General features: G+C 45.3%; 1 protein-coding gene across 1 annotated transcript in view; it reads right to left on the minus strand.

Moving 5' to 3' along the window:
- The window catches only part of bmp6 (bone morphogenetic protein 6), a 44,657-nt gene continuing 18,928 nt past the window's right edge, over positions 1-25,729 (minus strand). The window contains exons 2-7 of the mRNA XM_088918459.1: positions 19,083-19,275; positions 14,242-14,390; positions 10,998-11,192; positions 4,373-4,449; positions 2,000-2,110; positions 1-749 (exon numbers count right to left, since the gene is read on the minus strand). Coding sequence (XP_088774585.1) covers positions 600-749; positions 2,000-2,110; positions 4,373-4,449; positions 10,998-11,192; positions 14,242-14,390; positions 19,083-19,275 — 875 coding nt within the window. The 3' untranslated portion in view covers positions 1-599. The remainder of the gene's footprint in view (positions 750-1,999; positions 2,111-4,372; positions 4,450-10,997; positions 11,193-14,241; positions 14,391-19,082; positions 19,276-25,729) is intronic.

The following is a 25,729-nucleotide window of genomic DNA, read 5'->3' on the forward strand; positions in this document are numbered from 1 at the left end:
TAATTTAGCTTTAAACTTTTATTAATTCAACGTCTTATGGGTTCTAAACACAGCGGTCTGCGCAAGGGAGAAGGGCGAACGCACAGGAATGGCAAATCTCTGTGCCGCGGGTGTGCGGTACTTCTTCCACAGCGCACCGTGGAAACCCAAAGACGACGACATCCCTTACCGAGCCGTTTCGGCAAAAACCCGCTGCGTTGTTGCTGTCAAGACAGGGGCACTTTTCAGAGTGCTAAAAATACAGGTTGGCTTTCTTTTTAAAAAGAACAACAACAACGCCCTGCCTGTGATGCAGGTGTCCTGGAGGAACCCGTGAGCTCTTCCGTTTCACCAGCAGGAAGAGCGCACGGCGCACGGCGAGGCTGTGGCGATCTTGGGCGCGGCTCAGTGTGTTCATTCTTGCTGTGTTTTTTGGGGGGCAGACGAAGGCAGCCTCCCGCCATCCAAAGGTTTCGCCTGAGTCGCGTGCGGGGGGGCACGGAGGAGAAGATCTGGAAATGCGAGGTCTTTCTTTCGGCCTTGGACGCCCTGCTTCCAGACGCCTCTGGAGGGAGTCTTGCTGGCCTCCTCCGAAGGGGCGCCCGGAGGGCGAGCCGGCGTCAGTGGCAGCCGCACGCCCGCACCACCATGTTCTTGTACTTCTTCAGGATCACGTTGGAGTTGTCGTCGAAGTACAGGACCGAGATGGCATGCAGCTTAGTCGGGGCGCAGCTGGGCTTGGGGACGTTCTCGGGGTTCATGAGGTGGACCTGTAGGGGGGTAAGAAGCGGATAGGTTTTCAGAGACTACGATCAGTAAATATCTGCAAAACTGAACAGAGCTGAAACTACGGAAGCTGAAGCATCTCGTGCAATACAGGTATTAAAAAAAAGTGAACGACTCCTCATATCGTTTATGTCACAGATACATCACTAACAGCTGAGGTTAAAAAAAAAAGTTAATGGCACTCGTATATGCTATTCCAATCAATTTTAAAGGCTGTATGCACGACTAGTCACAGTAACGCCCTTAACCTGCATGAAGAATTTATTACAGTAGGTGTGGGATCAGTGACTGCAGTCGATCAAGGTGCGAATCAGATTAATAGTTAGCGGTATTTTGTCTATATAGTCTAGATAGCATGCAGCTATCTTAAAATATTCCAGAAGTTTAAAACAAATAGAATAGTTAATAGCCAGTTATTAAAACACACAGGAGTACTTGGTTGTGATTATGCATGAGCATCTGGTCATGACAGTCATGCTTCAAGTTTTGAAACTTCATTTTGTTTTTCATTTGGAGTTTTGTTTCTGAACTCAATCTTGTTTAGAAAAATTAAAATTACTTTAATCCCACTGTTCAGTCATTTTCCAATTAAATGTCTCACTACTTCAAGGTTTTTACTACATTTGTCTGTTCAGAGGTGTGAAGAAACCAACCTGTTTTTCCACTCTTTTACAAGCTTATAAACCCAAATTAAAGAAGTGATTAAGCACATTACAACTTCTGATTTTCAACTTCCCTGACCATGAAATTTCCAGGAATTAGATTCTTGTCACAATATTCAGAGATGTCCAGGAAACCACAAAAAGGTTGTAGACCCTTGAGTTGCAGTTGGACTTATGGGTGTGCCCATTAGCTCTCGCCCAATCACAGTGCTACAGGAGCCACATCACTCCGCCTCTTGTGTTGATCAAATCAAGGTCAACAGCCACACACAGCTTTTTCCACTGCAAGAAGCACTCAACGGCACGACGCCAATGAATACAAGAATACTGCACTGGCAAGTCTACAAGAGTCCCATCCTCTCTGCACGAGCTGGGAGACGCCGTCAAACTGGTTCCATTGAGCTGATTAACGGGCTAACTGAGGCTGCTCTCCAGGATCACGAGTGCCCGTCCCCGATGAAACTATATGGTACGTGAAACTGGAAAGAGCGACAGCCCCAACACGGACCCCTGAGGGCCCAGGGCGTGATAAGGCAGACGGGATCAAGCCGACCCGAAGGACCGGCACTCACCAGTGTCTGGACGATCGCGTGATTTGTGGCGTTCATGTGAGCATTCAGAGGAAAGGAACATTCTCCGTCACAGTAGTTCGCCGCATACCCCTCTGGCGCTATGATCCAGTCCTGAAAATGGAGGAAACACCTGAAGACGCAGTAGAGATACTGCCGTTTCCTGCTGAAGTAGAAACGTCCACGTTACGTGCTCATTTTTTTCTGCATTCAACGTTTTTCCCAATTATTTTCAATTATTAAAATTGTATCAGTGGAAATAAGGAGGTCAGGGTTCCTGTTTTTTTAAGTCAACACTTTGTTGTGAATGCCAACATTCATTTAAGTAAATTAAAAAATGTAGGGTTATGTCCATTTAAAAGAATCTGAATTACCTACGATTGTTCCAGTGGCTTTCAGCAGATGAAACACTTCATCTTGATAAATATCTGCCATTTGATTAATCGCATTCTAGAAAATAGTTCTTCACTGCAAGCTGCTTAGTAGAGTGATAGAAAATGGAATTATGTCTTTTCACACAAAAGGTAGTATTCCTGCCACGATATTACACCACTTATCACAGCTAGATTCGGTTTTATGCTGTCAAACGAGATCTGTCTCTCAAGACGTATGAATTTATCTTGGGACATATGAATGTTGTAATTAGATTTGTCAGGCAGTGTCTTGTTTTATGAGGAATGCACATCCGTCCCTCGAGAACACACACATCCCATTGTTTCTGCAATTCCTTTCAATGTGGAAAACCCTGAAAGAAAACAGTGCCCTATGCCAAACCTCAAAACAGCAGCTATCTGGATGAACCGCTCTCCTCTTCTCTCATGGGTAGTGCAGAGCCCTGACATGAACCCTGCAGGGCACAGGGCCTGTATGATCAGTGCCTGCAGAGGAACATGCCAGTTTCCCACTGGTGTGACCACTGACAGGGAAGTGCCCAGCCTCTGAACTGGCAGTACTTCAACACCATTTGAGGACGTGGGTAACAGCAGTAAGAGCTGCTTTATCTAGTTTAATGCGTAACTTCTCTTGTATTCCTTCTCTTTCTCTGAACAGCTACTAAACAGAAGGACGCATCTCACAGAAAGTACATTTCAGGTTGTTTCTTTGTAAACCAATGTTTGTCAAGTAAATCGTTTTAGCTCATAACGAAAAGAAATGCGGTACTACCGGCAGCGTTTTCTTTCTTTTAAAAAACACTTCCATTAGAAACCTTTTAAATGTGTTATTATTGCTGGCAAGGAGTTAGCAGTCTTCCCAGCTGATTCATAACTCCTTGAGAAAGATTCCAGTAGCTCGAATGACAAAAATGCTTATTCCTTAAAATCTGTAAATACTCGCTTTCTACCATCTGTCAAAAACTGACAATTCCACGGTTTTCCCAAGCCCTGGGTCACTTAAGATTTCAAAAACCTCTGGAAAGTTTCTCCCCCTTAACATCTTTATTTCCATGCTTCAGTGTCCTCATCTGCAGTAAAAGCACAGTGCTAGTATCACAGTGGCTTTTGCGAACTTACAGGCTTTACAAATTGTTCTCCACTCATCCATAGATGGAAAAATTCACATGGCACTGGATTTTAATCAGGTTCAACCCATTGAACCAAGCAAACCAGCTCAGCTGAAATGAGCTTTGTTGACTTGCGTTTTTGGTAATTTCATGAAGCGTGCATTCAATTTGAAATGCACAATTTTGCAACACTGATATAAACTCAAAATATTAGCTATCCACTATCTTAATAAACTGCAGATCCACAAAATATACCAACAGTGCTAGGTTATAAGTTTAAACGATATAATGAACCAAAGTACACTTCAGATTGTTGCTGATAAAATGGGTGTTCAACACTCCTTCGTGTCGGTGTAGATAACTTTCCTCTAGATGTCAGTGCTGTCTTGCTGTACATTTGTTTACAATCAGGAAATGATACAGATGAGCTTTAAAATAAATCTACTGGCAGGGTTTACAATCTTTAAAGCAAACCTACTAATCTTACATTTCATCAACGACAATAACAAAAAAAGCCAGTCTTTTTTCTCTTCATTAAAGAGGGCTATGGGTTTCATAAGGTGACGCACAAAAATCACAGTTCATAAAATGTACAGATTGAAATAAACACTTTACAGGATAACATTCAAGCTCTTTTCTGTTACTTCCTTAAGTTTTCCACTCCCTCAGATAAAACTGTAACCACAGAGAAATGGTGGCTGTCAATAAGTAGGGACATCTGTCCACAGAATTAAGAAAAAACAAGCTGGCTGCTCTTACAACCCCACCTTCCCCCCCCAGCCCTGAAGGGCTGTTTAAAGAGCTCACTGTCCCTCGTGGGTTTTTAATGAGACCAAGTCAGTCCCACAGTGACGGACCGGCGGCCGTTTCCTTACCTGCCAGCCGAGCTCTCGGAAGCTGACGTACAGCTCGTGCTTTCGGCAGGCGGTCTTCTGGTCGCTGCTGTTATAATCTGTGGGGAAGCCCAGGGCGTAGAGAGGCAGGAATGAGTGCAGGAAGGGAAACAAGCGCAGAAACCCGGGAACGCCGAATCGCGGTGCCTTCTCCTCCACTCCTTTGGAGTTCTGCACACGAATGCAGGTCTCGGACACATGGGAGTGAATCGTGCCTCAGCGGGCCGGTCCCGGAGTGCAGACAGGGATCCGTTTCCCTGCACCAGTCAGAGCAGCATCACAGACGCCTCATGACCCTCATGAGCAGAGCTAGCCCAAACTTAACTAGCTCATGCCGTATGGCCACTGGGAATCCAGTCACGCCCCCAATGTCACTCATGCTTTTTTACAACAGCTGATCATCGCAGGAGGCCTTTAAGTTTCATTTGTGTCTGAGGACAGCCTGCTCCTCCTGTGTGTCTTTGTTGAATGGGTGCAAGCTGGGGTCCCAGATGAAGCATGGCCTCAGAACAAGGGTCCCCCCGTGTATTGGAACGATGGCAGGTTGGTGGGTCTGTAGCGTCAAAAGGAAAGGTCTCTCTCTCTCTCATTCTAGTTTGTTGTTTTAGCTCAAGAATGAATCCACGCAACCTACGGTAACAGAGAGCACTAGAACCACCGCATTCGGTGAATTCCCAACCCAGAGAACGGATTGGGCTACTTCCTTGACATCTCTCAACAGGCAACCACCTTTCCCTGCTGGCTAGGACAGGAGCGCCCGGTCCTGGTCCTGGAAGGCTGAGGCGTCTGCAGGTACAGGATTCCCGCTCTCCACAAAGCACCAGCGCCTGCAGAGTCTCCGGCCCTCCAGGACCAGGACTGCTCACCTCAGTGCTGGGAGAATGGGGAAAAAAAAACAACTACTTCTTGCAGACAGGAAGAGATTGCAGGCTGGCCAGTCACATCCTTGTCTGCTAACTACTGGAAATATGTCGCAAGTCAAATGTGTTTGTTCTAGGCTGGGCCTAGCCAGTGCGGGGACAGGAAGATTGCCCTAGCTGCTGCTGAAAGTGATTTTGGTGAATGGGAAAGGGGCATTCTTCTATACGGCACCATTTCCAGCCCGACGTCCCAGTATGGCGAGCAGAGACATCATGCCTTGGTCCTTCACCCGAGATGCTCAACTCAGGGTCTTGACTATTTGTTACTGACCATTACAACTCCCCGCTGAACCACTCACAGCATCACTTTCTCAGCAGCTCGGGCAGAGACGTGCCTCACCCAGCTGGGTTCTCGTATATATAAAATATACATCTTGTATATAAGTGAACGCTGGAACCCTTTGTGATGAAAAAGAGGCCCAGGGGTGTTCCCAGGCACGTCGCCACCACAGAGGAAAATAAGCAAAGCTCCCAGAGCAAAGTTCCCCCCCCCCAGAGTCGTCTCTACAATCCCTCTTCAGGGGAATTCATTCATTCACTCACTCATTCATTCCCTCGCGAGATTACCACAGGGAAATCCGAATGGCTTTTCCCCGAGTGTTCCAGGTTTTTAACGCACGCAACCATCCCTCCGCTTCGTTTTCAGCCGTTCCTATTCCTTTTTTACACCACTTCGGCACACTTCCACACCGATGCGACCTTTAGGAGGCCGCCACAACACTTTAAGACGTTAAATCAAATCGAAGGCGTCTTAAAATCAACAAGCTGAATGCACTACAGTACAGATCGCAAACCCAAAGACGCAGGTTTCCAGCATGAAAGGTCAGTATCAGAACGGGCTCTTGATTTGCTAAATGTTTCCATAAATGAAAACAGGTGGTGGAAATTAAAATGCTTTACGCTTAATTTGGGGGGCTTTAAACAGGTTCAGCTTTGAGAAAGGCTCTACCTAAACTGCATTTCTACACGGCTGTTCTCGGAATGAAAAGTGCAGTGATGTCATACTACCATCCTTACCCACTATTCTAACCATTACAATTCAAACTATACTTATACACTTGGTGCCTGTGGAGGTTTTTTTCCCTACATCAGTTTTGTATACAGGACATTTTTCACGCAACACATGCACTGGTATAGTCTACAATCTAAGAAATAATCCACCAGTGCTTTTTTGGTGCACTGATTGTCCGTGAACTAGCAACAGTCGTGGGACACCACCCGATGTCGAACTGATTTTCTCCTCCTAACGCTTCTGCCGCTCTGCGGGGCTCCGTGGGGCTGTAACCGCCGCCCCCAGCAGTGCTCTGCCCCGACATCTGCGGCACAAGAGCTTTACACCACTCCTTCATTAACTGGAGCCTTTACAGTCCAGGGGCCTATTAAAGAAAAGAGCAGAAGCTATTTACGAAGTGATTTCTCCAAGTGTGAAGTCCAGATCAGTAGCCCCTATAAAACACTCCTCCCCTCCGCGCCACTTCCTGCTTATAACCCCGCTGCATCCAGCCTGCTCCATTTTCCTCAAAAAGTGCCAAACGTACTAAAAAAAAAACAAGTCACATGTACCAGCAGTTCGCTGTAGTCTTACGTTGGATTCCGAATGCCATTGCTACTCATGGCAAAGCTGCATTCAAACCAAACAGTCCTGATAAAAAAAAAAAAATACTCGTCCATTGTACGTCTTTTCTATAGAAGTACAATTAAAAAAAACTATTTTCTTCAATATTGTCTCTCTTTAAAAACAGTCTGAAGGTTGACTGGTCACATCGCTTGCATTAAATGTTCTGTGCTCCCACAGAGTTTGGGGGAATTGATTTGAGGGCATCATGCACAGCTGAAAGGTAAAGAAAAGAAGGTCTTGAATTAAGTTCTGCATTTGTGCTGACCATCAAAAAAAAAACGTTTCTCAGCATGATTGTGGCGTGACGTTAGCATTTTTGTTATGGATGTGGTTTCTGTACTTAAACATCTTTCAGAAAAAAAAATACAATAAGTAAGAGTAACAGATACTAGATATTTTCCAAGGACATTTCACAACGCGAGGGAGGAGTGATCTGCAACATCTAAAATATTTGAAGAATGACAGGGAATATAAGCGACGAGAGACATTTCATGTTGCATCCGGTATTTATAAACGAGTATCACAGACATAGCTTTGTACTTGGGTGTGGTTCCAGGGAAGAGCCATTGAAGTTCTTTTTCTGGCCTTTTTCTTAAACTTCTTGATGGTTTAACTGCCTTTCACAGGCACTGGGGCTTTTTGGTGGTGCGTAGTTCCACTTCATTTCTTGAACAAATTAAGGGAAGGCACAGATTTTTTTTTTTTTTTTTAAGGAAGGTCTCCCAAGTGGTTTCCACCTTCGCCTGGAGGTTCAGCCACTTGCTGAAGAAAACGGAAGAACAGTCCTTGATTGTCTACGATGCTGAAATTCTGGCCCAATCCTTTTTCATTTTCATGCGTTGCGAGACATGGAGGGTAAAATCATCATCACTGCAAGACCACCCGGCTCAACCCTTGGCAGAGCCCTCTGGGTTCCTCTCGACTGCCAGGGAACTGGACGCAGCTCCAGGGCCTGTGAAGGCGGTGCTGCCCTACAGACTGCTCTCCATGTTGTTCCAGAGGGCTCCGATTCCCGTCGCCCTGGTAACCTCGACACCCCATGACCCATCCCGAGCTTGGCTTTGCTCCGTCTGCCCCATCGTACGCAATACACAGCTTCAGCGCTCCTGCCATCCGAGCCCATGAAAATGCCTCTTTTTAGAGTTGCAAAACATTTTGGCTAACAGAACTTTTATATGAGTTTATGCTCGTTTAACGACTAGATAAAAAAAAAATATTTCAGCAAGGAACCTCAAGCTCTGAAAGAGCATGAGAAAGAGGCACTTCGTCCAGATAAGTCACAGTGACGCCAGACGACAGAAGACTAACCCCTTTCACAGTGCAAACATGGTACACTGGAAGGAACTCCTGTTGAAGCTTGAAAGAGAATGTGGCCGTTGTCCGTATCCATAGGATTTTTTTTTTGCACCAAAGTTTATCTTTCTTCCTGTCTTTCATCACAGAGGTTATTAAACCCTCTCAAGAACGATGCAATGTCTAATTATGCTAACAGTAAACAAAAGGAGATGGGGGGAGATGAAAAAAGACAGCTGTACAGCCCTGTGTTATTATAATTCTTTAAGCAATAATGTTAAGTTGGTCAGTCTTTTACCAAGCGGTTAATGACTGACTAGAATAATTACAGGTCTTAGGGGGCAACTCAAATTATAGCAGGAGATGGTCATTAAATCACAGGCAAAGGGCTCATCTCACACACGCTGCTGGCTGAACCCCTGTATTAGGTCTAAAGGTGTTATTGTCTTATTTTCGTTTTAAAAATACTTCCTCAGACACCCCTTTGAAACATTTTAACTCGTTCACGACTACTTAAATTTGCACATGTTCAGAGCCAATCTGCCTGAGAACACCTTCACCCACAAAAGCAACCACAGACCTTCAGTCACACATTGGAAGATCCCAGATGATCTATATTCCAGTTACAGTAAATAGCCGGCACATTTACAGTAAGCACCTTGAAGCACAGCGCTTCAGTAAATCACATGCAATTTGCACTGTCAACAGTACTTATGTTTACAAAAAAAAAGAAAATAATTACATTTAAGACTGTTGGTGTTGGAAAGATTTTTCCTGCATTGTGCAGGCTTCAGAAGTCTTTGCCTCAACAGCCACACATGAATCAGAGTCAGGTGTCTCTCACACACACACAAAGGAATATAACAATGGTGGTCTCTTTCAGTGCCAACGGGAAAACTAAAGCCACATTGTGAACACAGGAATATTGTAGTTTTGGTTGCTAGGCCACCCTTAGGATAAATCACAATTGGTGTCCATTTCAAGCCCCAGTTCCAGAAACTGGCATTATATTTAGAAAATATGACACATTATTAGAAACATCTGCCTAATCTTATTGCAGTTATAATATCTGTGAAGGGACCACTGTCACGAAGACTCAGACCTTCCTTATCCATGTCTAAATATTTAGACTTTGGATGTCTCAAGTGGTTGGGTGGGAGAGGATAAATATTTTGGGTTATGAATTCCATTACCCATAAAAAAAAATGAACTATTTTTTGCTTACTCGTAACAGCACAAGCAAATACTAATTATATGAACTCTAGAGTGATAAAGCCATTAATGACATCAGATGCATAACTTCTAAATCAACACTAGAGGTTCTCACTGCATTCGATTCTCTGTGAAAAAGCCTTCGAAAAGATTAATAAAATGTCAATGATGATTAGAATAATGATAAACATGATACAAGTCGCACTGTAACAAACCAGTTGCATCACTTTGAATAACATTACAATACAGGCTGCGTGCAGCTGTGCACGAGTTATGGTGAAAAATTAGATTTCAAATAGCAGTGGAACACAAACAACTCATTCCCAACAAATGGATTTAGGCAATACTTAAAAAAAAGCATGTCTATAATCCCAGTCCCCTGCGTTCTGAATTTTAAGGAAAGTACTTTTGAATTAATTAATAAAAAAAACTACAGAAAAGACAGTTAGAAGCAGTGTTTGGGACATGTGCTTATTTCAAGAGAGGTTTTTATGGTGCAGGTGTGCAAGAGGCACGTTCCGTCAGCTCTCCCTCGTGATCAAGGACGACCCTGATCCAGACGCTCTCGTGCACCGCCGTGCATGGCGAAATCTCTGCGCTGCTCCAGCTCCGCTTCCTGGTCCGAAGACCTTGAAGGTCTAGAAGCGCCGGGCTCTTTCCCCAGACACTGTATACCGCACATCTACAGCGTAACCGAACACCAATGGATCACCCGACATGGCTTCACAATGATGAACTGGAAACTACAGGACATACGACAAGCTCCGATGGGTTTTGTCTGCAAAACCAAAGACAGAAGACCCAGGCCACCTCCACGCAACCAGTGCAGGGCAGCCCCCAAAACCAGGAGTATCTGAGGGGCTCCGGGGGTAGAACAAGACTGGGGGACCCTTGGCCTTTATGGTCGCATTATACAAACTCACATAGGACTAAATTTTAGATGGGCCCACAGGGGAAGAGGGTGCTTAATCATTTCATGCCAAACGATTTTCAATATGAAGTGAACTAAAAATGCTGGGGGTAATTCACCCCAGACACTGCCATCCCTCTTTCATGTCCAGTGGGCTGCCAGCAATACACAGACCAGTCAGATCTGGGAATGAGTCCTAGCGCCATGAGGAAAAACGGAGTAGCAGTCTTGCAAACTTATTTCCCCTTTCAAAAATGAACATTCTGAGTCATTTTAAACAGGAAATACTGCAGCAAAACAAATTAACATAATGCAACCGGTCAGCTTTTCAGTGGCTCGCTTCTCTTCACTCCCTGAGTCATTCATCGAAAAGGTCATTGTCCGTAATTTAGCTTATTACATCAGATGCTACACAGCAAAGTTAACCCTCAACTCTAAACGTGAGACCTCTCATTTCAGCAGTTCGGTGAAATTGTACAAGACTACAATACAACCTCCTCCCCAACTTCCATTATACTATCTCCCTCCCTCCTGTTACAACACTCACATTTCGAAAGCACAACAAACACATCTATGAACTCCAGTCTAAGAAAGATGCCATACTATGCCGACGTGTTACGGTGCCGAGAGCTCAGGGAAGAGGAGTGGACTCACCTGCCATGCTGGGGCTCTTGGGCGCCTCCTGTGGCTGGGTGGAGCGGTTGCGGTTCTGCTGTCGGCGCTTGTTCGTGGATCGGGTGGTGCGGATGTGCACCTCGCTCACTTTGAAGAAGGCAACCATGAAGGGCTGCTTGTCGTGAGGCCCATCGCGCCCGATCAGGCCCGCTTCCTTCGGGTTCACGGTCTTACCTGCGCAGGAAAAAAGACAGCACCGACCATGAAGATCAAAAAATAAATAAATTGGGAAACGTATACACTTTTCAACAAAAGACGCCATCTGACCCTTCTTCAGGTGTCGACGGGTGTCAGATCCAACAACTGAAACGTTGTGCTTCTCCTTTTTGTTCTTCAGCATAATCGCCACTGGCTCCTCTGCAGTCAATACACACTGACGCAGCACCCTACTCAATCCTCTTCAAAAGAAGACTGCACAGAACACCGAAGATCCAAGGGTTTTACTTCTCAACTTTGGTCTTTAGTACTACAGGGTCTCTACACGTCGATCATTAAGGCTTTAAATGGCATTCAAGCTATGTGCCCACATATTGTCTAGATGGCATCTGCTGAACAGGTTTGGAACGAGGTAATGCAAATATTGCGCTTTCCCTAATCTTTTTATATTGACTGCGGTCTAATTGCCGAAGTGCAGCCGATTCATCCAATCTTCTTTAACAGGGGGTGGGACTTACACTAATTGACATCGAGGAAGAGCACGGTCTTGGGGATTATTCACCTTGGAGGATAGACTTTCCATTTCCCCTATAGCAGACTGATTGTGAATAGACTTGGAGAGATTATCGCTATTGTTATCGTATTTCTGGAGAGACATCAACTGGAAGTTAGCGATCACTGTCATGTCTGGTCTATCTCTGGACAATATCATCTGTTTAACCCAGGCAGAAGCTTGCTTCAAATTGTCTATCCTTTTCAAAAGGAAACTTTGCTGGCCTCTTGTCCAGGTTGAGTTCACGAAGGTAATAAACAGAGATTACATGGAAAAGCTTTGGGGACATTGTTTCGTTTGTCTGGAACTGAGCAGGGAGTGGATCTTAGGCAGGTTCAAGTGTTCCAAGCGATTACAGTATGTCCATTGCCTGGAGCAAAATCCATGTTGAAATGACACTTCATACCACATTCCCACAAATTACATCCTCAAACTGTGTCAACATGGTCTGCAGCCCAAGGCACGCCAGGATGTCCTCATGAAAACTGTACATCCATGTGGATCACAGAAATGAAGCAATACTTGCACAATCGTGACCAACGACCATCCCTGAAGCGGAGAGAGATTTTACATCAAGCTTTGTTTCAGAGGTTATTTTCCTTTTTATTCAACACTAGAAACTGACAGGAGCATACCAAGAAGTGGGACAGAAATCCTGATGAGGAACAATTCCAGGGCTTGTGAGTTTAATTGTATTTTATGGTGCTTTCTTTTCCTCTATTTCCTAATATCGGAGATATTTCTTGGTCTGCTTTTTACGTAGCCTACCGATCTCGAATCGGTGCTCTCGAACGTCATATTCTCTCCCCGTGCTTCAGGAACGAATACGATGCCCCTCCCTGATCCTGCCCCTCCCCTCCCTGGTATGATCCTGGCATAGCAGGGCTTTCTCCAGAAACCTTAGAAACAATGTGGCACATGCTTTCACGGCAGCTACAGGACTGTGCCAGCTGAGGTCTATACTCCCACAGGAATACGGCACCGTTGACCTCATCCAAGCTGGATTCTGAACCTGGGGAACGGCATTCTGACTCCGATGAGTCTGACTTTGTCCTTGCACTGCGGTTGCCTGAAGATAAATGATGGTCCAGAGATGCTTGATTAGAGCACAGCTGGGAAGAGGTCAGGTCCCTCTGTTCCAGGACACTGCCGTTTTGTCGGATGGGTCCTTGATCTCATTCTCTCCCTGATCCTGCCCCTCCCATCCCTGGTATGATCCTGGCATAGCAGGGCTTTCTCCAGAAACCTTAGAAACAATGTGGCACATGCTTTCACGGCAGCTACAGGACTGTGCCAGCTGAGGTCTATACTCCCACAGGAATACGGCACCGTTGACCTCATCCAAGCTGGATTCTGAACCTGGGGAACGGCATTCTGACTCCGATGAGTCTGACTTTGTCCTTGCACTGCGGTTGCCTGAAGATAAATGATGGTCCAGAGATGCTTGATTAGAGCACAGCTGGGAAGAGGTCAGGTCCCTCTGTTCCAGGACACTGCCGTTTTGTCGGATGGGTCCTTGATCTCATTCTTGGCCCCGTCACCTGGATGGTTCTCTCACATCATAGAGAGCCCAGGCCCAAGCAGCCCAATGCAGCTGCAACAAAAGAGTACAGAATGCCATCCTGGGAGTGCATCTGCAGCTTGCTGAGCCCTTCGATAGGGACTTTGTTCCAATGGGAAGTTTTCCTGACTTTTGGTCACCCACACTTTGCAGAAAATAATGTGCGGCCCACGTTGCTCACCAGTATTTTTTGGAGTTCCTAAATTAGTTTCTCTGGGCAGAATGACAAGTCGTGCAATATGCCAAACTGAGGAGACTGCCTGTAGGTATCCCTTTTCAACAACCTTGGCTTTGCGACACAACCAGGTATTAGGCATAAGACTGTATCCCTGTCTTCACCTCAGACATACTTGTCAGAGAACAGGAATAATCATTGTCTACAGTTTCTTTTGCTCGCTGATGAACATTTTTCTTGTTCTTCAGCCAGCACTGAGTTCCTATCATTCCTCTCTTACCTGCTGAAAAATCCTACAGATGCATATGGGCATGACAGCTTCCCTTAGCAGGAAAGACACTTATTCCTGGAGAGGTTTAGGAGAACCTGGAGCCCATCCCGGAGACACAGGACACAAGATGGAACGGCATTCCCGCACGGGACGGAAGTGTATTACAAGGCACAAGGCAGGACTACACCCAGGCCACAGTCTGACATACACACACAGACAGTTAACTCTGCGTTAAGTCTTTGGGAAGTGGGAAAAACTCAACGACATCATGGGGTGAACATAGACTACACACACAGAAGAATCTCCACTCTAAAACTGCTAACATAAGTGTATTAAGTTTCCTAAATTAATTAATATTGAAAGGCATTAAAATGAGTATCGTAACAGCATTTTAAATTTTAATGCCTTTACATATACACAGCTACCTTACTATTCGCTTAGAAATCAGACTTTTCATCCAGTTTCATGAAACTGAAAAATGTCCTCTCACAGACGAGAGCTCCTTACCGCCGCTGGTCTCCACGCTAAACTGGAGCCCCAGATTGTGTCGAGGGTTCATCACCCAGAGGTTACTAGTGGCGGTGATGTCAAACTCCAGCCAGCCTTCGTCGGTGGCCCACAGCTTCCGAGACTCCAGGAGAAAAAGATCGGCATCTCTGCAAGAAGGAGAAGTACAGGTCAGATGAACCCTCCTGCTTCCTGTCCGCCTCGTGCACACTTGTTGCAAGGCTCGTCCGGGCCTTGCACTCCTCCAATAACACATCTGAGCTTTTCATCTTCTTGTACTGCCGACAGTCACGCAGTGTAAACTAAGGAGTTCCACGAGCCCGTTTGGCAGTCACCCGCAGAGCCCACAGAGCTCAGCACATTCTCCACTGGCTGCAGCTGAAGAGCTGGCTCTCCCGCGGTGGAGTGAACTGCCTGCGCATGGGGCACACAGTGTGCGGCAGGTGGGAATAAAACTCCCACTTTTGGATGGGTTGCTAGCCTACTAGTTGAGGTGTTCACTCAGGGAGCAGACACAGTGTGGAAGAGAAGCACAGAGCCTCTGCAATTTCACAGGTTTGGCACAGATTCATGGCCTTTGAGTCTGGATTGTACATGAAATGCATGCTATAATATTCAGCTCAGTGACCCTCACTGTAACCAGCTGTACTCCCAGCATTATAACAGACAGGGGACTGTTATTGAGATTATACACCTCAGAGACTGAGCCCCCCCGCCCCCAAACACACACACACACACCCATCCTGTATTGCAAGAACCGGACGATTTCAGAAAGTTTTTCATATCACCTCGGACGCTCTTGCCTCGCATGTGATCTGCCGTGTTGGGCTTTAAGGGCAGGCAACTGGAAAGGCAGGCCAAGTTACAGTAATCACACACGTCTGTAAATCTTCTCTTAGCTGGACTTCAAAGACAGCAATTAACCAGGTGTTCTGGGATTTTTTTTCTTCCTCTTGTTACAAACCAAAGACTCCTTTGCAGTTTTATTAGGCATTAATTAGGGAGTTTGTTTCTTTAAAGAGTCGTATGTGACCGTTTTCAACCCAACCTTCCCTCTGGTAATTAATACACTGCCCTCAACTTGACAGTTTCTAAAGCTCTTTTTAACTGCCAAGACAAAGGGCCTCTCCATCAGTGGAGGAGTGGTAGGGGAATGGTCCACTGTTTTAAATAAAACCACACAACTTAAGGTTAATACTTTTTAAGGCACGGCTGCCTCCGACACCCCCACCACCCCCAAAACATGGCTGTTAACAGCTCTAGACCTGCGTACCCCCTCTCCTCAGCCCCACTGAGGTCCTGTCCCTGTCACAGCACATGCTGAGGTGATGACCCCTGCAAAAAGACCCCTGCCTGGCACACAAGAAACCAGAGGCTGTAAACCAGAGGACGCAGCTGACAGGGGTGAGTGTTGGAGTGAGTCAGAAGGCCACAAAAGTTACAAGTAAGAGGCCATTCATCCCATCTAGCGCATTCAATTTTAAACCAACAATTAACAAGAGGTTTCTAGAAGTTGAGATAGTAGCTTATCGAGCTGAAGATCTCATCCAAATGTTTCTTGAAAGAAACCAGAGTGTCACCTTCAACAGCGTGGCTATATCACTTGCTCCAGACGTCACAACACTTTCAGCCTGGACTTGTCTCCTTGGTTTTCTCTGCACTTTCATGCAGAGTTATATATTCATAGAACACTGAGCAAACTGATCGGTTGATTGTTAAGTTCAATATTTTGTTAACAATACTACTTAAAGTCACATGATTTCCTAAGGAACGGGGGACTCAGTTGTCAAGATGTGTTAATGACCTGTTTCAAAGACCATTCAAAAAGACAGGATTAATAATTCTCACCACAAGACAAAAAAAAACAATCGCCATGCCCTACTAGAGATTGATAATGAAGATGAGTGAAGATCACCTGGTTGCTAACAGCAGGGTAGGAAGCTGTCCAGAGGATGGCTCTGCAGAGACCAGGAAACAGGCCTTATGAGGGACCAGCATGCTAGAACCACTAACACTAGAATTCTAACTTCCGTCCGGATCCACCTCACAATCATTTTCAGACTTCAGCAGCGGCGGCAGACAATATTTTAAGAAGAAACAAGCTGAATGACTTGTGAATGACCGTGGGCTGCCATCCGCGTGGAAATCGATCAGCAGGCTGTTCAGAGACAACCGCACATGCGGACAGCTGGAAGAGCGGGCCAGGCCGCGCCAGAGCTGGAGGCGAAGAGAGTGGTGGAGCACCTTATTCACTGAAGAATCCGGCTTTTTCCTTACTGAGGCCGCACACTGGGTGGGGGGGGGGGGGGACTGTGATGAAGTGGTGAAGACGGAAACCAACCTGACTGCTCTGCCCAGCGAGGTCTTGATGAGACCCCTGCTTGCCTGCTTGGTACGGGTGCGATTCCCCCCTGCCCCTCCGCTCTCAGGTCTGGGAGGAGAGTGAAGATCATCCGCTGGTCTGCCAAAAGCAGACCCAGTTAAATCTACACGATGGCAGGACTCTTGGGGGGCATCGGTGAAACGGAGCACTTCCAAGCAGTCTTTGCCACTCCAAAGTCACGCGGAGTACAGCACCAAACACTCAGACATTAATGAGACTATCGGGACGATGATCTTCGTTCCCTGGCTGGGAATCCACTATGAAAGTACCACATAATCATACGTAAAAATGTTTGGCAAATACCTAAGACTTGCTATAATTGGGGGGGGGTACTGAAATCACCACTTTGATCTACCAGCTACTCTCCGGTTGATAACAGTTTTGTTTTACAAAACCAAAGAACAATATTCAAGGCAGTTATAGAGAGCAGGAGACACTAGCTGTGCAAAAGAACGCTTAGCTCACCTTATTTTCTGGATTAAAATTATCGGTTTAGCTTCAATAACTGCTTAGCGCACGGGAATATGTTGTCTGAGGTGATGTTTTGTCTAGATAACCGTCTTTCTCTGACCAGATATGTCATTATTATTGGAGAAAGAGTTGCAATCATGCAAATACATTATATCCCAAAGACCTCGGGCCCTGCCAGATTAATCAGTTCATCAGCAACTGCACGCATCTGTCAGGGAGCACAAAGCATACATGATGTTATAATTTGCTTGAAGGTAAACTTCTACTTTAAAACGATCACAAAACAATCATTCAGACAGCATTCAGACAGTCTACATAGCCATATCTAAACATGTAAGTCCTTAATGTATTAAAATGAAAAGCTAGATTAGAGTGTTTCCCAGATTTTGTGTGCTGGTTGAAGGGCCCTATTAAAACAACAAAGTGATCATGAAGACAAGACAGAATTCATTTTGCCACTTTTGGGGAATGTACAAGAGAATGGAGGTACATTTAGAACAATAGCAGCCTAGAGTTACTTATAAATCCTGATTTATAAATTTAAATCATTATTCTACATTAAAAAGGGAACCTGCATATAATGTCAGAACAGCAATAATAACCAGCATCACTATTAATGATAATCATAACCCACAATAATACACGGAAGATAATTTTCTGCTGGTCACTTCACATTTTTGAATATGGAAAGGACTGTTTCCGACACCTCGGTCAAATTCAATAACCTGCAGGTCTGAACCACCATTTACATTTCAAGCCTGGCCTCAAAGCACAGCGTGCAACCAGAAACAAGCAGATGATATCCACAGTGCTAAACAGTACGTATACATATACGAAACCCACGCAGAGCCAAAGCATCTTCGAGGAAAAGCCGAAGTTCCAATGAGAAAAAATACGTTTCACTGAAACCGTCCTGTTGGATGCCTCCAACTAAAAAATAATGCATGTTCGTCAAACCCATGGTTCCCTTTTATACAGCACTGGATACAAGATAATAACATCCCTCTTCACAGTGTCTTTCAGTAAGAGGAGTCCAACAGCAAAAACGAGGAAAAAAAGTGTTCAGAGCCACCTTTTTTTTTTAAACTGTCCTCAGACGCTGCTCAAGCACTGAGGAATCCGAATGCTTCCCTGAACTCGACTCAGCAAAGCCCTTTTACTGGCACACAGCAACACAATCCCCAATGCTTGGTTTATGGCCGGCAATAAAGTTTAATTGGGCATTCAAAATGTTTAATCTACTGAAGCGATAAAAATGAAAAGAAACCAGCCACCGCACTTTCACACAGGGATCTGCATCACAACGTGGCGAGATGGAGTGTTAGGAGGTGGCGGAAGGTCAGTGTTGCAGATTCATATGAAGCCAGATACCTGAATCTTGTGTTAAATTCACTGGCTCCTAGGCTGTTCACCTGAAATAGAACTACACATCACCCTCCTCTCCTGCCACCTAATCAGATTAGAGGCATGACAAAACTGAAAAACCTAAGGGAAAAAAAGATCAATTTGTAAAGCTGTAACACTCTAGATCGGGGGAGAGGAGTGAAACTGGGTCATTTAAGAAAAAGGGTGTTTTCCACATTGCCACGCAGTCCAGCGATGTGCAGTTGTAAAAAGATGCGTCACTTCAGAGGAAACTAAGGCGTCATCCACTATTCCATTATTTACTCAAGAAAATGCAATTAAATCCGATTCATTTCCAGATTAGAGTTTATCAGCCTCACGGTTCATGATAAAGACAATAGTAACAACAATCCTTAGAAACAGGACAACATCGTCTCCTCGTTTTGGGTCACAAATGAGAGACAGCTGCCTCCCGAGACGCTCCAGAACCTCAACTGATCTCAATTTTAAAACACGAGCACGGCACCTGTGAAATTGTCTTTTTTTTTTTCAATTTAGTAAATGATTTCTGTTCTCCAGAATTAAAGCTAACGAGGATGTCCTGGCGACGATGCTCAGAGAGAGAAAAGCCGATCTTTCCTACCTGTCCACATACTCCTGCACCACCTGGTAGACGGAGATGACGAAAGTCTCGTTCTTGAAGGCCTCGCTGACACACTCCTTGTAGATCCGGAACTCGGCGGCCGTCACGGCTTCTCCCTCGGGGATCTGGGACAGGTTGAACTTGAACTCCCGGTGGTGCTGCCGCCGTGGAGAGAGCTCTCGGTCGTGCTGCACTGCAGGAGGAGACATTCGGGACCGGGCCGTCAGGCGCTGGATCTGGTGGCACCCCCTATCCCACGCTCGACTTTACAGATTTCTACAGCATAGAGACTGGGCAGCATGTAGAAGCTATACCACTTGCTATAGCACATACACTACACACGCACAGCAGAAGCAACGCACTGGTGTTCAAAAACCAAAATCGGGAGGAAAACGACAGGGGAGATCTTTAAAAACATTGGGGCTTGAAACTTTTGGCTCTAAATGATAGTGTTATAGGCTACTGAAAATATGAATTCTGGCCATGAAAAAGTTTTGAATCACCTGCCCGTTCAGTAAAATTGAGCTCCTCCAGCACCTAGGCCACTCCTCTGCCTCTGTGCACTGTTCTGTCAAGCACTTGGACAGGCTGCTCACCATGGGAGGGATTAGATTCGAATAAATCGATTGACTGATTGGACAGATTGACAGGCGGAGAGACAGCAAATCAACAGCTTCTGTCTTCCTTTCCAGGAACCTCCGTATCGAAGTTAAAAAAAAAAGTTCAGGAAAGCAGAAGACTGGCTGGACAATTTGACTGTTCTGTGCTTTAATGAACGCATTCCTGCTGCTGCAGAACAAATTTTGCCACCCCTCAAGGAGAATACCACATTTCGGAAAATAAGGAAGTTATTGTTTTCTCCTGTAACGAAACCCAAGTAATTACGAAATATCTGTCTGACTGCCGTGCGTCTGTGGAGGTCACAAAAGCAAGATCACCACAGGAAGGAGGAGGACAGGGACAGGAAATACCGTTTCACATTTTTTACAATCTGAAACGGTCCCCTGGCCACCCCCCAGCTCACAGCTGTATTCTAGGGTATTTAAGCACAGGCAAAGCCGGCTGCCACCCATTTAACACAAGACGAACTGATGAAGTGTCCCACCATGACATGATTTCCATCCGTCCTTAAAAACCCCGCGTTTCCGTTCGGCTTCCCCTGCCATCGGAGGAGGGAATTAAGTTGTATAACAGCAAGGGCGAACGAGCACAAAGAGACTTCTGCACATGATGAATTACAGTAGCAGCCCGAAGGAGGTTCAGACATCTGACAGAACTTCCCAGGTTTCTTCTCTTCAAACAATCTCTAAAGGGCGTACAGCAGCACATGTGCTACTAATCAGGAGCTGGTGTTCTTCAGAGGTTTAGGCTGAGGCGGGAGAGGCTCCCCAAACAGACCTCATTTCAAATCCCAGCTCACACACTAATTGACTGGCCACCCTTGGCCAAACCACTCACGTGTGGCTATCAGAACCAACTGGGCATGACAAGCAATAAGTCTTAACCCATTTCAGCATAGCTCGCATTACCCCAAAGGGAGTCTCTCTCAGAACAAAAACACACACTTTTTCACATCAGACGCAGTGAGTGAATACAGGCCAGCTTTCAGGAAAGGTTTTTCAACATATCTCTGAAGAACATCATATGCACACAATAGATTTGAACACCTTTTACCATTTTCTCCAAATTACAGTACTTTTCAAACATTAGGGAAAAAATGCCATCGAAAATGTGTTTTAGTTTTCAGGTCAGAGAGTATATCAGTATATCAGAGTATATCAGTCTATAGGAGGACACGCTTAGAAGCATCCACCAGGAGAAAGTAGATCTCCTGTCCAAATCAGGCCACCACTGTCCAGGGAAACCTTGAGCATGGAACAAGACACGCCTGTTTTCAAGCAGAGAAACGATCTGAAATTCACGTGACAGTTGATTACTGCAATGCAGTTAGATTTGGTAAGAACTGCCATATTGAAATTAAGGCAACATATTTAACCAAAATCCATCCATTCATTCATTCATTCATTTTCTAACCACTTCTTCCGATTCAGGGTCTCTGGTTACTTGGCAGGGTACACCCTGGAAGAGATGCCAGTCCATCACAAGGAAGACCGGCATCGACAGACACCGGTAGGTTAATTGTACTTAGGTGTGTGTGTGTACGTTTCTGGACTGTGGGAGGAAGTCCACGCAAACACAGGCGGAGCACAGAAACTCCAAGCAGAGAGCACCCCCAGCTCTAGAAACATAAGCCCAGGGCCCCAGTGCTTCAAGGCAGCGATGCTACATGAGAGCGATGTTTTAACAAAGGCATCACGTCGGCTGACAATATAGGACACCCTTTTCCACATTTGTGTACCCTGACCTGTATAACAACAGTCATTCAGCAGCTATCACTACAGAGTATATCCCAGCCAAGGGTGTACATGTTGACAGCAGGCACACCGATGTAGCTGAACATATTAAACGTTGCGATATTATAAGCCACTAAGCACTAAACAAGAGAAATACCGAAGCTCCAAAGCCGAGCCTTGCAAACTGAAGACTCAGACAAGAGGCATTCAGTTTATCTTAAGAATTTCCATTGTCAGAAGGCATTTTAGCAAACCATTTATTTGCCAGCCTGAGGGCTCCGGGAGATGCAATGACTTTGGAGTCCTGAACTATGAGTAAGTACTCTTTAGGAGCACAGCACCACCTTCTCTCAAAGCCGAATCTTTTCTAACAGACAAACCTATCCAACAAAAATTAAAACACATGATGCCAGGTCAACTGCACGCTGACCTGAGCAATGAACTGCCATGCCCAAAGCATATTCCAGGAAGGGCCATCACACACACTCTTACACCACCCAGAAATATCCCCCTGACCTAAGGAAGTGGACATTATCACTAGGCGCTGACCCTGATCTCCTAAAGCCACTGTGATAGGCGGGATATGGATAGGATACAGCAACCAATGAGGACGGACTTTCTAAACCTTGAACTCCACAAAGAGAAACTGACTAAAAAAAGCGCTACTGGTTTCTGGTGAACTTTACCCTTCATTGTGGGGAAACACCAAAATGCCTTTGGTCTCCTGTGAGCCGACTGATGAAACTTTACGCCGTAAGAGATACGCTAACCCACATTAACAGGAGTGTTTGCATTTCAGCTCATACCAGCAATTAACACCAGCACTCAAGGGGAAAGACTTCCAACTACAAGTTAAACAAGAATGAAATCCGCTTTGCCTTAGACCTCCCAAGTACTGTACTTCTGCCTCTGAGCAGTGCTTAGGAACCCTGATGCCAGTGAATTGCAAGGTGTAAAGTGACACATAATAGCACATGATGTATTCTTTTGTATAGGCTGTGCAGGTAGAAAATTCCCCAAGTGTGTAATGAAAGAGAGGAATGTTTAAAATTCAGAAAATGAACATGTCGGAGAAAGGGTAAGGTGCAGGGTACAATTAAAAGTTATTTTTTTAAAATAGAACTATCCCATCAAGGGACCGGAGCACAGGGCAGTTGAGATGGGTGGAGTTCTTCATGGTAGAAGTTGCTCTTACGAGCGACGCAGTGGCAGTTTGCGCTGCTATCTCACTGCTGCCGAGTCCTGGGTCCGATTCTGGCCTGAGCTGCCTGCTCTCCCCATGCTACATCTTCCAAAGGCATGCCGGCTCGGTTAGCTGGTGCACATCTGTGGCCCACGGCGGACAATGTTTTTGGCCGGCCCTGCAGAGCGTAGCCCGAGAAGCGGCATGCATTTTCGAGAAACGGTCGACAAACGATGAATAGAGCATCGGGTGAAAAGAGAAAGCTAGTATGAAACGGAGATTGAGCTTGTGAACAGCTGCGATCACTGCTCTGGACTCTGGACAGGAAGAGTACATCAGTACAGGGCAGGGCTCGGATACCGCTCCCTTCAGCAAGGTGCAAGATGAAAAGCGTCAGCCCCCAGAAATTAATAATACATGGACATCGGTGTTTGTGATTTCATCAATAATACCTAGCAGCTAATAAAAGGCTTTGAGTTTCAGAATTCAGCAGTTACTTGGCGGAGTGGTGCGACAGTGGTCACTAGTCCTCTCCGCAGCTCGCTCCAGATTACCTCGTGCTTTTCCGAGAGGGACAACGCAGCGTCACTGTTAAATTGCCAGGAATCAGGAGTGCGAGGGTGACGCTAAAACAGCATTAAAAACCAGAGCACCCACTAAATTGCAGGACTTAAAACACAGAGTCGCTTCTGAACTGCAAAAGGCTCCTGCCTTTTTGTAATGTTACGGTCATTAACTGGAATGGTTTCATACAAAGAAGAGTTTCTTAGTTTCAGTTATGAAAACAACCCAAAATAAAAAGTTTTCTTAAAAAAAAAACCTCTCGGCCAGCACGCTTCCTTCCCTGGCTCGGCTTCACGGTTTCGGGACTCTGAAGTTGGGAGGTGGGCGGGCGAGCTGTGGTCAGTGGTCAGCTGCAACTCTTACATTAGATGTTTTCCATAGTATCCCCGAGAGGAGACCTGCGGTCATCTGCATTTAATTCCTAAACCACATTTTGTCTTTTCCACCCACCCACAACCGCAAAGAAAAACAACTGGCAAGAAATGCAGGGTTTTTTTTTCCTTCTTCACCGATTTTCTGGGAGACCTAGGGCTCTGGAGAGCCAACAACGTCACACAAAAAGGCAACAAGACAAAAATGACTCCCTAAGCTCTAGACATCGGTCGTTCAAAAACTAAGCTGCTTTCTGCTGACTAACGTTAGCGTGACCCAGCGCTGATGTTTACAATAGTACACAGCTCATCTGGGAAAAGGCTGAATATTTATGTTAGCGTTTCCTCGTGGTGAAAATATTATTACTGCTTTACTCAGCTTGTGTACTTAGCTGTTGTCTCCATTCGGATATTGGTTCCAATTTCTAATTATAGTTGTGAGCTCTTTTTTATTTGGCATGCAGACTACTTAAAAAAGCAGTACAGGCCAGATCTGAAATGTAACAGAGCCCTGAAGAAGAAAACACTTGCTGCCTTAGAAGGCTGTGAGTCTCCTTCTTCCACACCTGCCTTGGACCCAAAGCGGCTCTGATTCATATTCTGAATTTATGTACTTTGCCATCATGGGCTTGAACACTGGAATGAAAAAGTGGCGTTTAACACATAAACTTTCCAAGATTTTTGGAACAAATATTTTGTGCCAATAATGTGTCGGACACTGAGAAGCGAGCAGGCAAGAGGCAGCCGGGAACATGACATTGGGGTGTCAGCACAGGCGTAACAACTTAATGAAAGAGGAGGAATTCAATGGCTGGCTTGTTAGACAAACTACAGTTTTCATCCACATTGTCAGCTAGGAGAAAAGATTTGCGTTTGCCAAGAAAATACCTCTAGTACAGTATCGGGACAGATGAGCTCAAATGTGTCCTTTTTATTCAGAGTCCAGAACAAGGGCTTGGGGAAGTATTTAAAAGACACGTGCCCTGGAAAATTTACTGCAGTCTGAGAAGCTCCTGTAAACTTTTCCTCTTATTACTTGTAATTAAAACAGTCATTAACCTGTCTGGAGAGAGAAAAAAAACCCAAAATATCTCAGTGCAAAATGTAGAGGAAAAAATGCTTTTGTTTTCTATTCCGAAAACAGTAGTAAACAGTACAAAGCAAAGCCAGGAGAAAGAACTAAAATAAACACAACAGTAAATCATTATTGCTTATAAATACAGATGGCGCTGTGCTAAAACGACACTGGCTACTGTACAGCTGATCTGTTGGTTATGAATAAAGAGTGCCTTGGGCTGGAACTCTCTCAGTGACAAAACTACACAACCACTATGACAACATACAGGACTATGGCATTGCTGCCCTGGGAAGAAATGGCATTCATTTCGCAGACCTTCAGGTTTTAATTTTTAAGTCAACTTGAATGGAGAGCACACACTCCCCACGCATCCTCAGTGCCAGCCCTAGCCCTTGGTCATGACTGGCACGGCAGGACACCTGCTGTGTGTCAGGCAGGAAATGATGTTTCGTTTGTGTGCGACCCACTGTCAGAAAGGATCTTGCCTTCCATCTTATAAGGACACTGACTCCTGAAACAAAAAGTGACTTTTATATGTAAACTGGGTTTTTCTTTTGATGCATTTTTCTCCATGCAATCCGTAAGTTATGCTTTGATGTTGTACTTGATTGTGTCATCATTGTAAAATGCCGTACTCATACTGTATATAAAGATCGGGTCGTCTCATTTCTGATGAACAAAAGAGGAAAAACAACACTCATTATAATAAGAGGTACGCGTTTTCACCACAATCAAAGCCATAGCACTTAGAAGGACTTTACATCTGACATTTTCCCCTTGACAGACCAGCGGACAGAAGACAATGCGTGTAAAACGTTGTGTTGACTGGGACACTGCTCGAGCTGACCAGCGGGTCAATGGAATAACTCATGGAGGCATCTGCTACAGCGCAAGCAACCCTTTGGTGGAGGCTGAAGGCACGGTTGCTGACCAGGTTTTTCAATTCCCGCAAGTTGGAAACCTTTCTAGTAGGGCATTGTGAGGTCTCACAGTGCTGGGATTACAATGGCAGGACATCACCAGAAGTTTTCTTGGTAAATTTAATTGTGAGAGATTTTCTTCCACATTTCACATCATGACTGTGCTCGGACTTTGAA

The sequence above is a fragment of the Atractosteus spatula genome, chromosome 6 (genome assembly GCF_055471065.1).
Source record: "Atractosteus spatula isolate fAtrSpa1 chromosome 6, fAtrSpa1.hap1, whole genome shotgun sequence".
Taxonomy (NCBI): domain Eukaryota; kingdom Metazoa; phylum Chordata; class Actinopteri; order Semionotiformes; family Lepisosteidae; genus Atractosteus; species Atractosteus spatula.